The 15000-nt window shown below is 34.5% G+C and overlaps 1 protein-coding gene across 1 annotated transcript in view; it reads left to right on the top strand.

The window, feature by feature from the left end:
- Positions 1-15000, top strand: part of LOC137616585 (organic cation transporter protein-like) — a 30115-nt gene that overhangs the window by 3268 nt on the left and 11847 nt on the right. Inside the window, exons 2-4 of the mRNA XM_068346470.1 lie at positions 513-623; positions 8238-8364; positions 13317-13422. Of these exons, the coding sequence (XP_068202571.1) occupies positions 542-623; positions 8238-8364; positions 13317-13422 (315 nt within the window). The 5' untranslated portion in view covers positions 513-541. The remainder of the gene's footprint in view (positions 1-512; positions 624-8237; positions 8365-13316; positions 13423-15000) is intronic.

Genomic DNA, 15000 nt, shown 5'->3' with positions numbered 1-15000 from the left:
TCATGTACAGGAATGCTGGAGGACGTATGAGGAGAACGAGAAAAAGATATGAAAGATAGATTATGGAGTGCTTGTATTACAAAATTAGGGAAGAAGATAACGAAGACTTTAGTGAGAATAAGTAATTTTTTTTTACACAAAATTAAAAACAAAGCTAAAAGTTGATGAGTCAATGAGTCTAATAATAAAGAAATATAAGTGGAGACACGTTTACAGTAATTTAGCCAAAATCATTGTCAGTTGAAACTCCACCAATTATTCTTTTAATAAACACTGCACAACTCTTATAACAAATCATATATCACTTTTGTATGCCAAGTAAATGTTTAACTTTATCACGTATTTCAAATTAACATTGGTGGTTCACGAATAACCCTTGCTACAATATCCTCCCTTGGTTTATAATTCATATTACCTTTAGATATATTTTGAGCACTTAGAAATAGAGATATGATATTGCCTCAGTCATTTATTTTGGTGTTTAAGTGAAATATAATTCTAAACATTTACAGAAGTGTTGCCATCAAATGCCACAGTTACCATGGAGAACAATTTCGACAATCTGCTTGAACAACTGGGTATGGGAAAATGGAACCTCATCGTGATAATACTTTTTGGATATTGTAAGTAAGATTTACATAAACTTTTTGGCTCTTCAAATAAAGAATGTTCACCTAGATTTGCATTTGAACCCCTAACGAGCTATTCAGTCCCATTATTACCACCAAGGCACTGCATTTTCAACACGAATTGCTCTCCTTAAATTCTCAATGGACACATCCGCTAACAATCTCAACTTTAAACTTACCTTTCACATTCTTGCCTTCATTCACCTTTATCCTACCTCTGTATTCCTTAATTAACATTCACATTAAGTTTTCCATCAATCTAGGACTCATTCTCATCAAACAACACATCTCTATTCCTTTATTTGATTTTGAGAAAGGTTTGTTCATTAAACTTTCTCCATGATGTAACATTTTCTTGTAGAACATTTATCTAACATAGAGGTCTAATTTACCAATTCCTTCTTTAGCAAATCCAACCTTTTCTTGCTGTCACTTTCTTCTTGACTAACCAATCATTGGTCTACCAAACTTGCATACAATATTCTTTGTTTTGCAGTTGTGTCTCATATCCTTTCCTAGTATCTTCACTAAACCCTTCTGTTTCCTTTTCCTTTTCATGTTTCCTACTCCCTACCTAATGAACTTTGAAACTTACCAGTCCTAATTGCACACAGAATCACATTTCGACCTGTACTTGCCAAATTATATTCTTTTCATAATTTTCTTTTATAAAATATTAAATAATGATCATATTATACCTTTAGACATAAGTAGTATCAGGAATATGCCACCATATAATCATTCTTCAACTGTTGTCTGAGACATAACCCAATACAAGCCTCGTCAGTATCTCCTTCCTTTGTCTGAGGTGCAGTACATGGGTAACGGGAAAGAGAGGAAAGAAAAGTACTGGTCATATGTTTTTCTGAATTTGAAAAATATAAAAATGGGGATTGTGCACAAATAGTTTTACTTTAAATCTTTTAACTGCATAAATAAAAAGCTTGGCTTCTCGACTCCTCCCAACCTATCCAACCACAGCATTCTGTACTGCTTCAAAATTGAGCTGATTGTAGCCAGGTCCTTGAAAAAGGCACCTTCTTCATGTTTCTCAATCATTTCACGTTTCAATTTTATAGACATCATCCTCCTCCTCTATGCACTGTCACTAGCACTTAACTCCTTATGAGGCATGATTAAAAGAAAGTTAGAATAACAAATTCTCACAAAACATTAGGCCAGAAACTGTGAGCACAACAAATCCAAAGTATGTTGGTAGCTCGATGCTGAGGGAGGTTGTGTGACTAGTGGCGTCATTTCTCACTACGCCATCTAGCAGCAGTATCTCAAACTCGTATCTCAAATTCTTGCTTGCATATCAAAGCCAAAAATCGACAGATTGAAGACTCTAATCTCAGAAAACTCGTACATTAATCACTCGTAGGTCAAAGTATTACTGTTACTGTATTGCAATCGAGGCAGATAATCCCTGTTACCATTTTCTGTAGAATCATCTGAAATGGGGGCATTAGCAGTACACTTTGGTAAAGTCATATTTGCTTTTAAAATAACCGATACAATAAATGGCTTTTTGCTTAATATGTAAAACGGGGAGTTATAACAACGTTGAAAATTATCAAGGCAAAGTTAGCTTTAACAAGGATGCATTGACAAAGGGGAAAAGGGTTGATTGAGCACTGATAGTGCTGTGTTAGAAAATTATGTTTCAGTAATAGGAGAACTGATAGAAAATTTTTAAAATGGTGACTTACTGTTAAGACATTTGGACAAGCTGGCAGCTTATGTGGCTATCTACAATTCAAAAAAGTAATAGTAGTACACTTACGGGAAGCGCGTTGCACAGAAAAACATTTACTGCAATCTCTTGATTGATACTCATGTGACATGTTACTGAAATTGGCCTCAATTTACTAGGCATATGTAATAAGGCCTGGATAATTCATTTTGACCATAGGATGAGTATAATTGGATCTCCAAGTGTTTTTCTACTTAATAAGTCTGTCCCTGATTCCTCCAATACGAACTTCAAAATTTTCTGATTCTCGAGATATTATATGAGGAAAATCAACAGGAGTAAGGGATTGGAGGGATTCTTTGGCATCCTCGCAAAAAAATGTAAAATCTACTTTCTGTCCTCTAATTCACACGTTAAGCTCCTCTGGAATGAGCATGTCAGCCTAAGGCTCAAAGTGTTATCAATGTTGTGCTCAAGGTCCGCCATCTTCGATTGACCATGTGAGATGAAACAGATATGGCAAAAGATAGAAATTTAAATGGAAAATTGTAAATTAGAGGAACGCAAACATGTCACACTTAACACTTTCATAACGAATGGCACGGTTATAAATGCAGAGGCGTAACTGAACAGTTGAAACACTTACAACGATGAAAAAACGTGGTTAGTGGCGTACAGGTAAATTGAAAAATGAGATTGCAAAATGAAATAAACCGAGAATAATTAATCTCACTATACATGGTAAGATACAGCACGCAATCTATGTCATCCAAATGACGTCAATGAATATCTGAGTTCTATAGTGTCAGAACTCTTTATTTGACTACATGGGATCAAACGGATTCATTTTAAAACTAAGTTCTTTAGACTACTTGTTTAAGGAAGTTTCTAACTTTCCAATTTTAAGAAAAAACTGAAGTATCCAATATAATGAAATTATGCGACACGGCAAAGCTTGGTCTCGTATCTAAAACAATTCATGCTATCTTTTATTTCTCAGCCTTCCACCTTCCACCACTGCTGGTGGTACGTGTAAGTTTGTTTTGTCAATAAACTACTACTACTACTACTATTTTCTTATAAAATTAGCTGAAATGTTTGATATATAGCCAATTTATAAATCAACTAGATGCTATTTGTAATTATTTAACTAAACTTCTTCACTCAACCGTATTTTCAGTATTAAATATTTGAAATGCAACTTTCGTCTTTGAGTTAATCTTTCAAATCGGGTATCAATAATGATAGTAATAGTTACCTCTGTTGATTTTGATGTTTCCTGTGTTTGGCTCTCTATTTAATAAACGGATCATTGGGAATTTCGAAAAGTGGATGTAACAGAAAATTCATATGTGAATAAAAATAAAATAAAACAGAAGTGGATAATAGCGTAGTTGGCATACAGCGCTGTGTCAGTCAATTATAGAAATGAGTGAATGGGAAAAAGTACGCTAATAGAAGAAGTGTTGTTGAGCCAAGCAGCAGCTGTCAATCACAGCCAAGACGACGAAAGTACTAAGAATGGTTTATTTAATACGGCTTTGTATGCCCTGTTATCAATGAAGTTCATTATTATCAATATGTTACATATTCGAAAGTGTTGGACAATGAGAACTTGAAGCCACAAAAATGAAAGTACACTCGCAATGCAAACACAAGTCATTTATAAATAAACTGATAGAGAATTTTTCCAACGCAAGAAAATGGAGTTGCAAGGACAAAAACAAGTGACAACGACCTGACAAAGCTCCAATGGCATCATATGAGGTTGCATATCTAATTGCTCTAAAAAAAAGTAACAGACAATAGGGGAAGAGCTTATATAAACCCAATGCATTGGTAATGTGTCGAACTATTCATGGAGAAAAGGTGGCTCGTGATCTTGAATCCATAGCCATGTCAGACAATACAGTTGGTAAAAGAATTCATGACATTGCAAGTGACATACTGAGCTAGTTTATGGAGAGAGTAAAAGATTTAAATTGTTCTTTATAATTAGACGAAACAACTGACATTACTGGTTCTTCTCAATTGTTTGCATATACAAGCTATGGCATCAATGGAAACTTGAATGAAAATAAGTGATTTTGCATTACGATAAAAAGAAAGATATTTTCATGTCATTGGATAAAAAGCTTCATAAGCTTTGTCTTTTTTGGACTTGGAATCAGTGTGTAGATATATGTCCACATGGAGCCTGGGCAAAGGCAATGTTGGGTAAGAAGGAAGGACTAAAAGCAAAAGTACATGTACGTTTTACTCCTTGTATTATTCATCGAGAAGTTCTTACTTGCAAAGACATTCATCCCGAGCTTAAAAGTGTTTTTGATGCAACTGTCAAAATCATCAACTATATAAAACCAATAGGTTTGAATGCCATGTTATTTGCTTCACTGTGCAAAAAAAAAAAAATGGACTTGTTGTTTCAGATAGGCTTACAAGGGAGAAGCGTACACACCCACTGTATCAGCTGAGAAATTAAGTCCGTCTGGCTCTTTAAGTCGGGGTTTTTACGACTGACAGTATTGGTTAGAAAATCTAATATATTTATCATGTATTTTTGATAAGCTTAATGAATTAAATATGGAACCTAGACACATGATATTTTTTCAAGATGGCCGTCAAATTAGTTGTCCAAAGTATTTGGAATAGTCCAATTTCCATGATCTAGATATAGATTTCAATGTTTTCAAGACTACTGAAGTAGATTTCAATGTTTATAAAGAAAACTGACATACTGCATATTTTCATGACTTGACTGTTTTTTCAAGATGGCCACCAAATTATCTCATTTTAATTTTATAAGGTTATAAGGTTATAATGTTCAAACTATACCACTGGTCCTGAAGCAGCTACTGCTTATATAGGCAGCGGTAGAGTGCGCTGACTGTAAGTACTAGCATCTTCCTTTGCAGCCTTTCTTAAAAGAGCACTTTGTCAGTTCCCTACAGCTTTCTGCATTAAGGGGAAAGTGCTGTTCAACATATCTGCTATGTCTCTCCTTTTTGTATCCAAGCCATTCGCCAAGACTGCTCATGTCTGGATTGGAGATGGCTACTTAGACCAAGATGATCTCAGACTGATAGGCGGCACTCTTTGCATCTTTTCTGAAGGATACCTATGTTGTATGGTATATGTCGTATATGTCCGACCCAATAAAAGTGGAAGCAATCAGCATCTTTCAAGTGCCATGCAATATAGAAGTTAGAAGATTTGTTGGTATGTTTAACTATTTAGCCAGATATATATGCAACCTATCACAAGAATCATACCCAATACTAGAGCTACGTAAGTCTACAAATGCTTACGTATGGGACACAAAATCAACAGCAAGTATTTGAGTGGCAAAATATTATGTCCCCAAGGACAATACTAGCATACTACGACATTTCAAAACCACCCTATGTGAGTGACAATACCACCTTAGATAGTCGGGGAGCATGCATGCTGAAGAAGTGTGGCAATGATCTACGGCTCATTGCACATAACTACAGATTGCTTAAATGATTCTGAGAAGAAGTGGGCACATATCGACAAAAAGTGTCTCTCACTGGTGTGGACTTGTGAGAAACTTGCATATTTCCTGTTGGACTTCTGGAGTTCATGTTGATGGCAGACCTATAAACCCCTGGTGCCATCCATCAATATCAAAGATTTGAACTATATGCCACTACGTATTCAAAGAATGTTTATGAGGCTAATGAAGTTCAATGCCATCGCAGAGTATGTCATAGGGAAATAATTTATTTTAACATATACCTTAGGCCCAAGTGTAAAACGCAAAATAAAAAGATCTATGGACTAGCACAAGATGTATGTAGAAGATGTAGAAAGTTTATGGCCAGCGCATGATGATATGATTTAGAATGTCGTCGACCAGACACAGGAGGACCCTTACCTATGTCAAGTCACATCACTTATTCACAATGAATAATATTCTACTTGGACAATATAGTGATCCCAAAGAAATTATCTGTAAGCCACACGTTGGTCATCAAGGGATACAAGGCTGAAGAAATTTGGCTTTACAATCAGTATGGTAGCCATCAATCAACATGGATATAGAAAAATTACCTAGACCTGAAGATCATGGGAAACGAACCATCCATCCAAACCATTAGAGCAGCTAATGGTGACTGCTCTACCTGTAAAACCATGGCACAAAGTGGCTGTAGACACCTTAGAACTGGACAGCGTCAACTACTTAGAAGCAGTAGACTACGATTCTAGGCTCTTTGAAATGCTTCACCACTTACCTGACATGATGAGCAGGACAACAATCAGGAGTCATGGCCCCAAGCAGCACGTTCGCAGAGAATTTGCAGAATATTCATGAGTATATGACTTCAAATACTAAGTTAGTAGCCCTACTTATGCCAGGTCAGATCGAAAAACCAAAGAATCATGAAGATCACCAAGAAGTGCCTAAAACAAGATGCCCCAGCATTAAACTTGAGGTTTTATCGCACAACAACACACACAGCAACCAGTGTTGTTCCAGCGACACTGCCCCTAGGATACCAGCTACAAACCAATTTCCGTACGTTGTCAACAAACTTGTGTCTGATGTAGTCAAATGAGTCCCTATACACCACCAAGATGCAAACTACAAGCAAACGAAGGTATACTTCAATGACCAATACCATGAATGGAAATATGAAGAAAATTTCAGTATATGGGACTGTTTGCATGAAGACTGATCTCGAAGCTGAATGGACACCTGCAGCAATAACATGAAGGATAAAGCACCCAAGAAGCTATATATTGCAGACGCATGATGGCCACTCACTCTGACACAACTTGAAGCACATCTTACTGTTGTGCACACACGCTTACATAAACTGTAAACTGGACACAGAGTATCGCGAAGCATTGTTCCATGATTATCTGGATCACAAGATGAGTCATTCAACTTGTAAATGCCAAACTTTGGTAACGTAGGCTACACTTGCATTACAAGTTATATTTATTTACTCATTCAATCTACAGCCTTACCTTACCTTTACATCTCAAAGTGCGAGAAAACATTTTCTTTTCCATGATAGTCCATCTTTAAGCGTTGATGTACAAAACAACGAATATTCGTTCCAAATAAGGCAACCGCGTTACTGAGAGGTTGAAGAGACTGAAGTAAACAAGCAGCAGGCTACAAACGCATAATGTTTTAGCACTATCTGTTTCCCATGCGCTCTACTGACAAGGATACTTGCTCAAAGAAATTCAACCTAGGTTCGGTGTTCCCTTTATCAATTTTGAATTTTTATAGCTGTAAATGGTATTGATAGATAATCGCATTCATTGGGGTACCACAGCTCTACCAGTTATTGACATCATTTAAAGAAATAAATTTTTCCCAACTATTGTAGATTCTCTAGAGTTCCATGCATTTGGTCTATCATGTGTGACTTACTGGATAGTTTTGTTAACGATTGACAATATCAAAGGCAAACCTTTGACGGACACTATTTGGATTTTTTGCAAATAACATTCATATCATCACATTGACTACAAACATTATTTTGCATAATCTCTATGAGCATATAATTCGGAAGTAGCTGCATTAGGAGTACTTAGATTAACGAAGAGTTGATATATCCATTTTATCGACATGTTGTCGGTTTTGTTGTCGGATATTTGGTCTAGAATAATAGACATGAATAGACAAATAATTTATATTTTTTGATTAATTAACTCATTTTCTGACTGTGAAAGAGAATTAATGTCAAATAAAGAACTACAAACATCTGCTAAGTAATAGTAAAAACGTTTCCTAATTTTTTTTCTTGAAATCTTTTATAAATAGCCTAATAGTAGCTACATATAAACAAGAAGAAGACCAAATACTACATTAAATGTTTAGGTTAAAGCAGAAAATGTACTTAATGAATATCCTTTTGCTTTTATCATCTTAGGGTGTGCCCAGATTCCATCCAGCTCACTTGGTGGTACTTTCCTCGTTCCTTCACTTGAACACTCCTGCAAGATACCAGATGATGGCTTCCCAATATTTATTGAAAAGGACGGCAATGAGACAGAAATGTAAGTATTCCATGAAATTGTAGAGCACAATAATTGGAAAGTGGCAAGATTTAACTATTTTCATGAAAATTACTGTCGATAGAGATAATTGCGATTATTAAAGCATCGAAGAATACACTCATTCTAATGGCAAAGGCAAGGCAAATTTGGCAAGGCAAATGGCAAAGGCAAATTTTATTCTATCGACCCCTTCCGGAGTATGAGAATTACAAAATTACACATATATATATTTTACACAAAAACTACAAAAAGAAGAGACCAATAGATTACAACTATATTTATGTACACATATATTCAGTAAGTACATAATTAACGCATGAAAGGTATTCTGACAAAGGAAAGTACATACATTGAAAAATAATACCAGAATAAGGAAAATCCTAGAAAGTATCAAATCTAAAATAAAGACATTATAAGGTTAACAAACCTTGCAAGTCTTTTCAGTTCTCTAGCATTACTTGTATTGAGGAGCAGACTGAATTTAAAAGTGGTAGGTCTTCTACATTAGTAGGGCTTTAGGTATCTCTCTCTTATTTCTCTAATCACAGGACAAACTAAAACATAATGGTATTCATCCCCAACTTCATTGCCACTGCATAGTGTGCAAGAGTGCTGATTTTCTTGCCTAGAGTATCTTTCAGTTGCTACAGGAAGTTTGTGGGTACCACACCTATATTTACTAAGGGCAATTCTTTCTGGAATATCTAAATTTATAATATACTTTTCTTGGCCAAATTCTGTCTTAAAAAGTTTATAATTACTACACAATATATTTCTTTCTACTTCTGCATACCACTGTTGTCTCTCTATATCTTTGAGTTTCATTTCTAGGCTATTTATTATCCACGTGTGATTGAAATTTTCTGGATGCTCCCATATATTTGACATACCACATGAATCAAGGATAGTTTTAATTTTATGGATCCAACTAGACTTATACTCATTCGACTCGTATAGAATTCTAAGAAAACGATAAAAAATATTTGACAATTTAGACGTCTTTGATTTTACAATTCTCAACCAAAATCCAATCATCCGTTTGCAAATAGATATTTCAATTTTGAATCTGCCAAGATCCCCATATACCATGCAGTTTGCTGTTCGCTTGTTCACACAGAGCTGATTTTTCATGAACTTCTTGTGAAATGCTTCAACATGATCTAGTTTGTGGTAACCCCATATTTCACAACCGTAAGTCAAAATTGGTACAACTAGAGCATCGAATAGATCACAGTTGATATCAATGGGTAATTCAAGTTTTTTACATTTAATTAACATACTAAATAATGCTCTACATGCTTGAATGACTTGTTTCTTAATAGCTTTATCCATTTTACCATTATAATTGAACGTAGTACCAAGGTAAATATAATCATCTACAATTTCGATGCTCTCCTCACCATATTTAAAATTCGGGACATTTCTAACTTTTCCTCTAGAAAATACAACTACTTTAGTTTTTGAAACATTAATTTGAAGTTTCCAAGTATCACAATATTCTTTTACTTTGTTTAAGGCGTTTTGTAATTCCTTTGGGGATTCAGCCATTACAATAGTATCATCAGCATAAAGTAAAACATAAATACGCAAAAACATTTCTATATCAATACTACTTAATTTTTCATTTATTTCCCTTGAACACATATCCATCCCATTATAACCCCCGCTAAGAAAAGACTCGAAATCATTTAGGTAGATGGCAAAAAGTAATGGGGAAAGATTCTCACCTTGTCTTACACCTATGTTACATTCGAAAAAGTTAGAAATTTTGTGATTCTGCTTTACACATGATTTTGCATTATTATACATATTATATATGACAGCCATAACATTACCATTAATGCCATGTGAGATTACTTTTCCCCACAAGGACGACCTGTCAACCAAATCGAATGCTTTTCTGTAATCAACGAACAAACAGTATATTCTCTTTTTTCGATGGAGATAGAAATTAACAAGTGAATGCAATACAAAAATATGATCTAGAGTACTATATCCCTCCCTGAAACCAGCCTGCTCCTCACCAAGTTGACCAGTGCTGTCAATATAATCAGTCAATCTTTTATTGACACAAGCGGTAAAAAGCTTCGCTACACAGCTCAGTAGTGTGATACCCCTATAGTTATCTGGGTCGTCAGGGGATCCTTTTTTCTTAAATATGGGTTTTATTATCCCTATACACCAATAATATGGAACAACTGAGGAGATCAACACAATATTAAAAATTTTGCATATAACATTTAGCATATCATGAGGGCAATTTTTAAGGAACTCATTTATGATATTATCAATACCACATGCTTTTCTACTCTTAAGTTTTCTTATTTGAATTTGTATCTCATCTACTGTAAAAACTCTATTTAATTCTTCGTTAACTAACTGGTTAATAATGCTTGGGTCGAAATTATCAGGGTGTTCACTATCATCAGGTTCAACATTACCTCGACTGAGTTTAGCAAAATAATCTCGAAATGTTTTAAGTGCAATTTTACAAATCAGCTCACTCTTATCAGTATTCTTTAACAAATCCCAATAATCCTTACTACTACTTTTTCTCAGATTTCTAACATTTCTATGAAATTTTTTTCTGAAAGATTTCTTAGCTTTATTAATTATTCTCTTATATGTTTTAGCTCTAGCTTTCAGTTCGTTTCTAGCTTCATTTGTTTTGATTTTCTTAAGCCTGTTTTTTACTTTCATATATTCAGTTCTTTTACTAGAACAGTCTTTGTCAAACCATGGTTTGCTAACCTTTTTGCAATCCCCAGTTTTAGACTTATTTTGATAAACTTTTTTACAAATTCCAATGTGTTTAGCAGGGTCAATATATAATTTTCCTAAATCTTTTACAATATCATCCATAATATTCTGGGTTACATTCAAAGGGTTCAGTGAATCTAATTTCTGGTCTAATAAGTTAATATCTCTAGTACTGAATGCTTCCATATACTCATTTTTTATGTCATTTGTCCATTTTGTTTTAAGTTCTTCATATTCAGAATTATTCATATCATAGGTTTCCTTACTATCTAAATCTAAACCTTCCTCCTCCTGTATTTCCGGTGGTCTCATATTACAAGTCTCTTCCAACCGTAATACCATAGAGAGGGCCGAGTGAGTATCGGACAGACACCTGTCATATTGCTCAACATTAAAATCCGTAATACTACTCATAAGTTTAGGAGAAACAATAAAATAGTCAATACAACTTTTACCATTAGCTGTGAAACAAGTGAAATCCCCCACGCCACTGTCCCCCCCAAACCTCCCGTTAACTACCTTAACGTCAAGCATTTTACACAGTTCAATTAAGTTACGACCATGGTTATTAGTAATAACATCACTGTTATAGCGATCTGTGCTAAGACCAAGAGTTTCTAATTCCCTTTTGGAGCTAAACAGACATTCATCAATAAAATCATTTAAATCGATATTTTGTAAAGGGTCGTCATCTATAAAGTCATTAAGTAAGCCTGTTCTTGAGTTAAAATCACCAGCTAATATAATTGGTAACTCATATTTTACAATCAAGTTCATAAGATCATCAGCAATAACATCAAAGATATTAGATGAACAATAAGGTGATCCCTCGTGTGGAATATACAAAGCACAAATAATAATATCATTCTGTGTTTCCCTACAATGAAATCTTACACATAATAAGGAATCAGACACTGTGTCTTCGATCAATGTTACACTATTTTCCCTATCTCTTCTAATTAACATACAGATTCCATGTATACCTCCATACGGAAGTGTAATATCATTTTTTTTCTTAATAAAATGCGAGTACCCAGGAAACAAGTCATCGTCGATATAATGGCATTTAGTTTCAGATAAACAAATAAAATCAAAATCTTGCATAAATATCTCAAGTATACCAAATTTGGCTTTACTGTGTAGTCCATTAACATTCAAACTAGCTATCTTCAGCTCAGAGAATGACTTATATTTTGCATAGCTTTTATCCAAGTTATCTTTGTTGCTATCAATTCCATTTCCACTGTCCTGTCTCGTTTCCGTATCCGTTCCATTTATGAAGGGGTCGCACTTATCCTATGTAAACTGTAGAGTTAGGCCGTGACTGTTCATCTTATCTTCTTTCCATCCTATCTTATAAAGATCCTCAGGGGAATTTACCCTAACTCTTCTACCGTCCCCTCCACTTGCATTTTTTTCTACAGCAAAAATTGTACCATCCAAACTGTATGCCCGAGCAATTCCTTCGTCATTTTTAAGGGCTTGTAGCATTTTGTTTCGAAGGGGTGTAAGATCATCCGTGATGAAAACTTTCGGTCCTTGGCGTCTACGCAGTCCACTTTTGAAACTACAAGTGTGTGTGTGTGTGTGTGTGTGTGTGTGCTTGCGTATGTATTCATATGGATAAAGTTAACCTCTATTAATATAAAGAAACTGTATCGGAAGGCCTAATAATTTACCTGTCATACGAAATTAACCCTTTTAACTCCTGGCTATAGGGAAAAGACTCCGCCCACAAACACCTGAAAATATAAGCCACGTAGACTGCTTGAAAGGGCAGTAATGTTTTATAAATGTTTATGTATGTATGTTCATACTCTTACTGCGTCAAATAAAATGTAAAGAAACCTTGTTCAATAAATCAGTGCCCTAAAGAAGTATCACGAAACTAGACACAAATTGATATAATATTTCTAATTCATTGTCTGTGTAGATATATAAATATAATATATATATATATATATATATATATATATATATATATATATGTATATATATATATATATAAATATATATATATATATATATATATATATATATATATATATGTATGGATCTATATATACCTTTTATTTATGAATATATATATATATATATATATGTGTAAATATATATATATATATATATATATATATACATATATATATATATATATATATATATATATATATATATATATATTTCCTTGGCAGAGAATCTTGCTGGTACAACAAGGAGACCTCTGAAGGGATGGAGAAGATGCCTTGCACGGAATGGGATTTCGACAATTCAACCTACATAACAACTCTGACATCTGAGGTAAGACTTAAAGGTTCAAACGCATTAGCCAAAAGGGTTGCCTTTTCATTTGGACAGTGAGTGACAACCACTTGGTTTAAATAAAGAAGGAACTGATGTCTACCCCAAAAAGTACAGATTTAAGGATAGCTCAACACTTATATTCTTGGGCTGTATCAGAGAGGGATTTTTGTGGTTAAATTGTATTCCTTTTTAGTTTATTCATAAACTCTCTGAGTAACGGCTCCTAAATGAGTGCAGTTATCCTAAGTCCATGCTGATCTGTTACCCTTCTAAAGATGACAGGTCTCCTACTTCTCGAATTAAGCACGTTTACAGTCATCATTGATTGATTGATTGATTTGAGGTTTTCTGGCATCCTGACATCGAAGGCCATTGACGCCGATATCGTTTATTATAAATAAAAGAAACAAAAGAATATTCAATTAAAACCATAGAAGCAAAGATGTTATCTTAAAAGTTGAATGTGTTTTAGAAGACCTGCTTCTTATATAAAGCTAAAAATATCACTAGCATGGTAGGACACATCATGTCCAAGAATCTTGGCAAGGATGAACCTGCCATCCTCACCTCGAGCCTCAACAAATGCCACCATGGTTTGTTTTTCACTATATTTTAGCACACATGAGGGGATACGCCTATCCTTTATATTGACCAGATTTTCATTCAACAGTTCAATTGGCTCAACACTTTCATACAATTGTGAATAGTTCAAATTCAAAAGATTACTCAAAATGCCATTCCATTCTACTTGAGATTCTTTTTATCTTACATGAGTATACCATATCAGGGACAGAGTATTCAATTATAACTACTACGAAATTAAGGCATGATCAGAAATGGAGACTGACCTTACTTGTTAAGGTACCAGAGGAGTCAGTTTATACCAAGTCTAAGCAGTTACCAGACCTGTGAATAGCTTCACTTATGATTTGTTTACAGACTGATAGAGGCAAAGTCCAAAGCTTTTAGACCTCGACAATAAGTAGGAAATACATAATTTAACTACTCCAAGTGGAGAGTATTAAAATCACCAACAAGAACAACAGAGGCCTTTCTATCATCTCGTATCTTAGCCATAATGGTAAAAACTCATTAGAAAATAAATAATCGAAGTCTGAATTCCGATAGTTAGAACATAAACCTGCCTCAAACTTTTATTACTTGAAGCTCATGATATTCTGATTCATTGCATGGCTTATAAGAAGCAGGGTTGTCAGTCCTAATATACACCGCCCTTCCCCTGGCTCTAGGAATGGCATCCCGTTCCAAAAATTATTGGTTGAATAAAACCTTCAATAATGAGCTCTGATGAGTGCTTCATTTCAGAAATTAAAGTTTCTGAGCATAATAGGATATCATACTGTCTGGAGGAAACCGTAAGGTTACTGGAAGCAACTATAAGGTCTTGAATATTGGCCTGCAATCCACGAATATTGCAATACATAAGATGACATTAGCGAAATTTAGGACATACTAGTCCCAGATTTTGCTCAATGTGGGTATTATAAATTAAATACTATTAGTGTGTTTATAACCACACAATGTATCAGTCTTATCACAGATTTAATAAGCAAA

This window comes from Palaemon carinicauda, chromosome 22 (genome assembly GCF_036898095.1).
Source record: "Palaemon carinicauda isolate YSFRI2023 chromosome 22, ASM3689809v2, whole genome shotgun sequence".
Taxonomy (NCBI): Eukaryota; Metazoa; Arthropoda; class Malacostraca; order Decapoda; family Palaemonidae; genus Palaemon; species Palaemon carinicauda.
This window is presented reverse-complemented; position numbering and strand designations above follow the sequence as displayed.